Raw genomic sequence first — 9,190 nt, 5'->3', positions numbered from 1 at the left:
ATGCCTCAGAGTCAGCCTCCTGCTCCCTCAGCCTGAAAACCCATCTCTGCCTGAAGAGTGCAACTCTCCCTGGGTTTGGCCAAGTACCCCTCCCCAGTCCAGGAAGCCTCATCACCCTCTCTGCAGGCAGCCTGGCACCAGCCTCCCTGGCTGGCCCTCATCACAACTGGAGGGAGGCTGCCTGTCCCCCTCCTAAACCCACACCCAAGCCTTCTGAGCAACTCCTTCAATGTAAGACTCACCTGGGCCCAGTCTCTGCTTCATTCCAAGAGCCTGCTCAGACCAGCCCAGAATTAGGCAGAGATACATAGGAGAAATGATACCGGTGTCTGTGTCACTCTGCTTTAGAAAGAAGTGCGGGGAAAGAACGCCAGGACCTTCCTGGACCTAGAGGGATGGCCAGTGGCAGAGGTGGAGCTGAGTCGTGGCAGGGAGGCCGCCCTTCCCTGGAGGAGCTAGTTCTCAGAAGAGATGCCATATAGCCCCCTGTTGCTTTTGCCTCTCTCAGTGATGCACCTGCTCAGCTAAGTAATGAATAATTGAGACGTGCCGGCTCCCATGAAGCACCAGATGTGCATTTTACTTGGCCCAGGTAAAGCCTGGGCAGGGAGACTCCCAGCGTGAGATTCCTCATTGCTGGGTCCAAGGACCTCAATGGCAATCACACAGCCCCCAGACTCAGGAGGGTGGCCAGGACCAGGTGCGCCTCCAAGAGGGTCAGATGTGCTGGCCTTATGGAGATGCTGACATCTCCATAAGGGGACAGGAACAGGGGCGACAGGCCTCCTGGAGTGAAGTCACCTGGCCTAGGGAAGACCTGATTCCCCCTGCCGCTCATATTCATCTCTTCCCCAGAGAGGAATGAACTTTTGGCTCCTGCTTTGTTACATACAGCTCACTGAACTTAGCAAATATGACTATCAAACATTGAGGAATCAGCCAATGAGTGGCCACCCAAGTCCCCTCCCAGAGGCAGGGCAGACCTCAGACATTCTCTTCTGGGTATCAGGTGGAGGCTGAAGGCTGCAGCCACCCTGAATACTCCGGCTCTGGAGCAGCAGGTTAGAGAACATGAGTGCAAGGTTTCAGATCTAAGAGTGGGCTCAGGGTCCCAAAGCTTCCTGGGAGCTAGAGGCCAGCTGGTTTGGTGCTTGGCCCTTTGCCTTCTCAGCAGCCTAAACATTTGCAGATGGGGTTTGAGCTTTGCAGAAACTCCTGCTTTGAAACACAGGGTTTCTGCAATGTACTTTCCCTGGAGACACAAGTTCCCACTGACATAGGGCGTCATTTCAATGTACCAAAAGTTCACCGGGTCCAAAATAAAGGAAAAAGGGTGAGGGGAAGGGATGTATACATCACTGCTTGATTGTTGTTACTCTATTAAATTTCAGAACAACCTCAGAAGGCAGGTGTTATTTTACCCATTCTACAGATAAAGACACAGGTTCAGAGGGGTTAAGTGACATGATCACCAACACAGAGCTGGAAAGGGCAGGAGTCAGGGCTCTAATCCAGTGTTTCTGACACTATACCTTCTGTGCTGGAAGCCTGCTTGCTCTTGGGTGACATTGAAGGCATACACTTTAGCAGGGTCTCCAAAATGATGGGATGGCTATAGCCAGCCGGACCATTACCTGGTTTCCTTGTCTTCCCCAGGGCTGCAGGGAGGTATGCATGAAGATCCAGCTGTCACTTTTGGACACTGAGACGGCAGACACAGAGACTCCCCATGGCTCCTTGTCACATCCGCAAATACCAGGAGAGCGACCGCCAGAGGGTCCTGAGCTTGTTCTCCCAAGGAATGGAGGAGCACATCACCACTTCCTACCGCCACATGCTGAGGCAGGCCCCCATGCTCCTGTTCCTGCTGGGAGGACCACTCGCCCTTCTCCTGGTCTCGGGCTCCTGGCTCCTGGCTCTCCTCTTAAACGTCGCCCTCCTCGTCCTCCTGTGGCTCCTCACCAGCAGCCCCTGGAGGAAGTATGTGGATAAGTGTTTGCACACAGACCTGGCTGACATCAGCACAACCTACCTGAGAGGGGGTGGCTCCTGCTTCTGGGTGGCTGAGTCTGGGGGGCAGGTGGCAGGCATGGTGGGTGCTCTGCCAGTGGAGAATGCCCCGCGCGGGAAGCAACTGCAGCTCCTTCATCTCTCGGTGGCCAGGGAACACCGAGGGGAGGGCGTGGCTAAAGGCCTGGTCAGGACTGTCCTCCAGTTTGCCAGAGACCAGGGCTACAGTGAAGTTGTCCTTGAAACAAACAGTGTACAGTATGCTGCTCTGGCCCTCTACCTGCGCCTGGGCTTCCAGAAGACAGATGAGCACCTCTCTAACGTGTTTTTTAGACTAGCGACTACTTCCTCAGTCTCTCTGACATACCGCCTCCCTTCTGCTCAAGAAGGGGACCTGTGATCTTTTTTTTGTGTATCAGTCAGGAATAGATTGACTCTCCTGTACTAATAAACACACCTTGACATCTCAGTCAAACCATTAAAAACCCATTGCTGGTGAACATCTGAGTCCAACATGCTTGATAAAATGGAGTGGATACTGGGGTCCTGCTGCATCTGTCCTTTCGGGGTACCTGTCTTTCATTTGTCTACCACCATAGTAATGTTGCATATCTAACAACCAAGACAAGAAAATACATCTTCTATACACATAAAGCAATATACATAGCATACCATACACTGGGTATTATGTATGGCTAGTCTACAATTTAGACTTTGCTCATTGATATTTAGTATGTAATATATACTATTATTATTATTTAGTGTATGATAGACATGCTTTGCTTATGAGTGTGGATCACCAGCGTCTGCCTGGCTGACCTGGACAGCTCCCTGGGTTGAGCACGCCTGGGCGTATATCCTGGGTTGGCTGAAGGACTGAGGACACTGGTTTCATCCTGTCTCTGCAGGCCAGCTTGGGCAGGGTTTAAGGTCCTGGAAGAGCAGCTAAAACAAGAGCAGAAACCAGCAGCAGCTTTTCCACACCCTTACAGGTGTCACGTGTGGGATCATCCCAGCCTCGGGAGGGAAACAGACGTGACACAGCCTTGTGAGAGGGACTGAGGCAGTGATGCTCCATCTGGGCTCCTGTGTCTACTGATGGGAGGAAGGAGGGCTGAGCTACACTGAGGACATTTTCAAGGGAGAGCTGGATGTGGTGCAATCCTCCTGCAGCAAGTAGCATACATTCTCATGGACCAGCAGGGTCAAGGGGAAGCCTGGCATGGTGCCTCCTTATACCTGCAAGAAGAGCACAGGGGCAGGGGAGTGTCCCAGATCTGCCTGCCACACTTGGGATGCAGCTTGGACCCAGCATATGCCCCCAGGTGCACAGGAACTCCAGAATTTCATGTTTGTCTCAGTGAGTTGGAGTGTGGCCAATGCCTAAGATAAGCTGAGTGGCTGGTTGCTGAAATCTGAATGGGCCCTGTTCTTCAGGCTGCCCTGTTGTAACCTGTTGTGTTCCTGACCCTGTCATTGGTTTGAGGCCTGGCCAGTGCCCCAGTCTTGTTTCTGGACTGGCCTTGTCTGGGTGAAGAGCCTCCAGCAACATGACCCCATAGTATCAGGCCCCAGTGTTTGAGACAGGTCAGTGGCCTCAAACTCAGGCCATGGCTTCCTGGGGCCCTTTCCACACCCCACCCCATCTGGTACCCAGGGAAGGGCCCATGCTCTTCCTCCAAGTTCCTATTCACCCACGGGGGAGAAATCTAGGTCCTTGGTCCTACATCTTTTTCTGAAAACCATCAGCACCCTCTGGTGGCACAGCCATAGGCCTCCATACTTCTGATTCCAAACATTTGGGTCCCTTTAAATACGAATAGGAAAACAACCAAGGATCTGAAGTAAGCAGCTGCAAATCATTAGAATTGTAAGCTATCATTTCCCCTTGCGAAACACTGGCTACAATTTCCAGCAGGGCCGGCCAAGCTCACCACACCCTCCAGAGAGATCCAGAGAGGCACTCGACAAGCTCGACAATACTAGAAAAGAAACCTGCCTGTCTTGCAGCTGCGGGCGCCACAGTGGCACAATCTTGCCTCACGGCACCCGACTCCAGAGATGAACTGGAAAGCAAGGACTTGTAGTAAGCAGCTGCAGATCATTGGAATTGTAAGCCATCAGTTTCTCCTGCACAGACACCGGCTACAACTTCCAGCAGTGACGGCTGAGCTCACCACACCCTCCAGAGATCCAGACTAGTGCTCAGCAACACCGTAAGTGAAGCCACCATCCCTGTGGGAGAATGCCCAGTACGGTACCCCCAGGGACTCACTGAGCTGTGATAAACTCCCTGGGTCTAAGACTTTGCAGGTCAACCCAGTGAAGGTAGGGATAGAGTCTGCTGTTGGACATAGTATAGGCTCAGACAGACTCAGGCTCTGCATCAGTAAAAAGTGTGGGAGGAGACCTACACTTAACGTTAGATCCAAGTAGTAGGATCTCCGGGATTACCACAGACCACCCAATCATGGTGAACAGGGAGAAGTCAGACTAGACCAACCCTGGCTCTGGAGAACAAAGACTCTTCAATTACTTTTGGTCTCAGAGGCATCTGTCACCTACAGAGGCAGGGAGAGATAGAGACTCTACATTTGTGGAAAATGTGGAGGGTGCTTTACACTAGATCCAACCTCATTGACACCCTATCTGCATAGTCTGAGAAAGACTCAGAGAACCAGGCTTGCAGCAGGAAAAGTGCTAGTGGCACTTGGTGTCTTTGCAGAGAGAGACTACAGAGGACCAGTCTACTGAATACTTATATATTTGGTGGGTTGCATTATTTTGTTTTTGCTTTGTTTGTGTGTGTGTATGTGTGTCTGTGCATGCATGTGTGTGTGTGTGTGTATGTGTGTGTGTGTGTGTGTGTGTGTGTGTATGCTTGTTTGATTCCTCTATTCCCAACCCCTCTCCCAAGCTTCTTCTCTTGTACATACCTACTCTCTCTCTCCATCCCTTTGTGCTGGTATTGGAAAATTGCTTTGGTATTAATTTCAAAAATGTATAAACGTAGTCAAGGCCTGGGTGCTGTGCAGGCACTCAGGCAGGGAGGGAAGGCAACTGTTACAATGCAGAGTTCCCCTCTCTCTTTACCTTTCATTCTAATGATTAACCTACAGTAAAAGCCTTAAAGACAATTAAAGCCTTTAGCCCTAAAACTATATAGAGGCAATCAGTGCCTCTGTTTTCCTCCTCTCCTCTGTGACCTAACCTGGGTATAGGAAAGGTAAACTTCAGGTCCTGTTTTGAAGCACCTGATGGAGACTGAGCCTGTATTGATTGTTAGTAAGAGCTATATTAGTTGCTATTAAGAATAAGCTTTCATACTGCAAAACAATAAAATCCTTTTCTCTGCCTCTAAGCTGACAGCCAAGAGCAGCAGTCAATAGCAACCTCGTTCAGCTAAAATATATCTGTTAGCCCAGCTAAACATGGAATGTTAAACACTAAATTCTCATGGTAATTTAAAGTTAAGAGAACCCTATATTAATTGCCAAGCACACAAAACAGTTATAGCCCAAAACCTCCATACTTTAAAGACAAGTTTTCAACATAATAAATAACTTCTAGCAGATAGAGATTTTTAAAAAGGCTAAAAACTTCCCAAGGACACAGTTGTCTTCTCTACAAAGTAGGCACATACCTTGTAACCCCTGACCTTGTTAACCAAGTCATAAATCTAACAAGAAAGGCTTGCACCATGGAGATAATCGGTGGGCCTGCAGCTGCATTGGGTAGGGGGAAGTAAAAAGACTATTGGCTAAGCAGGATGGGAGAAAGTAGATAATGAATCCTTATTTTAAAAAAAATTGTTCTATGTTCAAAACTTTAGTGTCTTAATTTCAAGGCACTCCATTGCATCTCTCTAGTGCAGTGCTTTGTTCTGTCTCTTATTTCTACCTTTGTAATAATAAAAATTGCTTAAGCCTGCAGCAGTATAGTTCTAGCTATTTTTTCTAAACTAGTTAAGAACAAGAACCCATGTCAACATCTGACACAGTTACATGTTTTCCTTCTCTTTCTTTTTTCTCTCTGTACTTTTTCTTTGTCTTGTATTAAATTCACTTCATACCACTTTACCAAAAAATTTATATTGGTTACTAGAATACCACTAAATATTTACCATCTCTAATCTCTACTATATAATACTTTACTAAACTCATACTCTCATTCTATTTGATCCTATCTGCGCCTTTACCCTATTCCTGCATTTAAAACTTCACTTCCCTCCACACTCAACCTTCACTGTTGAATACAAAACAACTTGCCCTTGGATATACAAGCTGACACCTAGAGACTGAGAGAAATCTACCAAAAGCAACAGATACAAACTTCTAAAATCATGAAAAGAAGAAATAACAAGGAAGTAAGGAGTACCCACAACCCCACAATAACAGAACCTGACCACGCAGAATTGCAGAAGGTCAAATCAGGAATGTAACTGTAGAAATAATACAGGACTTCCAAAAAGAAGTTATAGAGGGTCTGAAAAAAATAAAGGATGCAATCATTGACATGAAGGCATCAATTCAAACTATAAACAATCTATTAGACCACATAGAGAACAGAATCTCACACCTAGAAGATGAACACTCCAAAAATGAACACGTAGCATATGACTTAGAAAAACAAATTTGACAGCATGGGTCCAAAATGAAAAATTATGGGCCCATTATATTTACTTTATTCTATATTTTTTTATTTTGAAATACTGGGGATGGACACAGGGGCATTCTACCACCAAGCTACATCTCCAGCTCTATTTTTTATTCTTAATTTTGAAATAGGGTCTCACTGAATTGAAAAAAGCCTCACTAAGTAGCTGAGGCTGGTTTCAAACCTGTGTGATCCTCCTGTCTCAGCTTCCTAAATGCTAGGATTACAAGCATGTGCCACCGTGCCTGACTTTGGGCCCATTTTAAAAGAGCTAACCTAAGAATAAATGACATAAAGGAGGGGATAGAAGGTGAAACCAAAGGAATCAACAATCTTTTCAAAGAAGTAATATTAGAAAACTTTCTAAACATAGAAGAGGTCAATACACAGGTACAGGAAATTTTTAGAACCCCCTTTAGACAAGATCAAAGAAAAGATTTGCCATACCACATAACAGTCAAACTGACAAAGGTAGAAGCCAAGGAGAAAATCTTAAAGGCAATAAAAACAGAAGACCTAATGATATTTAGAGACAAAACAATTAGAATCACTCCAGACTTCCCACACCAAGTCATAAAAGCCAGAAGAGCCTGGAGTAACATATTCTTAACTCTGAAAGAAAACTTGCAGCCAAAAATTTTCTATCCAGCAAACTATCTCTCAAATTAGACAGAGAAATAAAACTCTTCCATGACAAACAGAAGCTAAAGGAATTCATATCTTCAAGGCAGCACGAGAGAAAATACCCAAAGAGATTTACTGCAAAATAGAAATAATTAATACATGCCAGAACCAGAGAAACAAAAATTTCTCCCCAGCAAACAACTAATAATAGAAGAACAAACACTACCTCAAACAGAAGTTAAATCTCAATATGTCAGGAATTAAAAACCATCTCTCAATTATCACACTGAACATAAATGGCCTCAACTCCCCAATAAAAAGACATAAAGTGGCAAAATAGATTAAAAATCAGAATCCATCTATCTGTTGCCTGCAAGAATCACACCTTACAAGTAAAGATAGTCACAAACTAAAGGGAAAGGGTTGGAGCAAGGTAATTCATACCAATGGAACTTGAAGATAAGCAGGAATATCAACTATGTTATCAGACAAGTTAGACTTCATGCCCAAGTTTATTAGGAAAAAAAAAACAAAGAAGGTCATTTTTACTGGTAAAAGGAACAATCCAGCAAGAGGAATTAACAGTAGTTAACATTTATGCCCCAAACACAAGTGCACTACTTTCATAAAACAAGCTCTTTGTGACATTACATAACACATAAGTCCCAATACAATAATACTGGGAAGCTTCAACAGCACTTTTACACCATTAGACCAATCTTCTAGACAAAGGTCAATAAAGATGCCTCAGATCTAAACAACACCATCAACCAAATGAACCTATTAGTCATATACAGAATATTTCACCTAAGTAAACTAGCAGATTTTACTTTTTTTTCAGCTGCTCATAGAACCTTCTCCAACATACACCACATCCTGGGCCACAAAGTGCGCATTAGCAAATTCAAAATATGTGACATATTTCTCTGTGTCTTTTCAGACCATAATGGAATGAAACTAGAAATCAACTCTAAGAAGACCTAGAGAAACCACGTATATATGTAGAGACTGAATACCACACTGCTGAATGAAGAATGGGTCATAAAAGAAATAAAGGGTGAAAACAAAAAATTTATAAAAACTAAGAAAAATAGAGATGAAACATATCAATACCTCTGGGACACTTTGAAGGCAGTATTAAGAGGAAAATTCATAGCACTGAGTGCCCACATAGAAAGAACAGAAAATCACCAATAACCTAATGACACACCTCAAAGCCCTTGAAATACAGGAACAATCTAATCCCAAAGCCAGTAGAAGGCAGTAAATTGTTAAACTCAGAGCAGAAATCAACCAAGTAGAGAATAAAAAAAATAAAGAAAATCAACACCAATAGCTGGTTTCTCAAACAAATTAACAACATATATAAACCACTAGCCAACTTAACCATAAAAAATAGAGAATAAGCCCAAATTATGAAGATAAGAGATGAAAAAGGAGAGATTACCACTTGCAGTGTAGAAATCCGGAGTATTATCAGAAACTACTTTGAAAAACTATACTCCAACAAAATGGAAAATCTGGAGGAAATTGACAACTTTCTAGATAACTATAACCTGCCTAAACTGAGTCAAGAACATATAAAAAATTTAAACCAACTAATACCAATCAAAGAGATTGGAAGAGCAACAAAGAGCTTCCCGTCAAGGAAAAGCCCAGGATCAAATGGTTTCCCAAGTTAATTTTAAAAAACTTTAATAGAAGAGCAATCCTAACACTTCTCAATCTATTTCATGAAATAGAAGGTAACAGGACTCTTCCAAATACATTCTGTGACATTATCACATTAATATCAAAACCAAATAAAGACAGCTCAAGGAAGGAAAACTACTGGCCTATATTGTTGATAAACTTGGATGCAAAACTAATAAATAAAATGCATCAAAAGCACATCAAGAAA

General features: G+C 44.2%; 1 protein-coding gene across 1 annotated transcript; it reads left to right on the top strand.

Moving 5' to 3' along the window:
• Positions 1-1,695: 1,695 nt before the first annotated feature.
• On the top strand, positions 1,696-2,410 carry LOC308274392 (N-acetyltransferase 8-like; the record flags this gene model as incomplete). Its single annotated transcript, XM_080712060.1, has 1 exon — positions 1,696-2,410. Exon 1 carries the CDS (start codon positions 1,730-1,732, stop codon positions 2,408-2,410), a length of 681 nt encoding a protein of 226 aa, XP_080568186.1. The 5' UTR covers positions 1,696-1,729.
• Positions 2,411-9,190: the final 6,780 nt, after the last annotated feature.

This window comes from Muscardinus avellanarius (genome assembly GCF_963383645.1).
Source record: "Muscardinus avellanarius genome assembly, chromosome: 15".
NCBI lineage: Eukaryota > Metazoa > Chordata > Mammalia > Rodentia > Gliridae > Muscardinus > Muscardinus avellanarius.
This window is presented reverse-complemented; position numbering and strand designations above follow the sequence as displayed.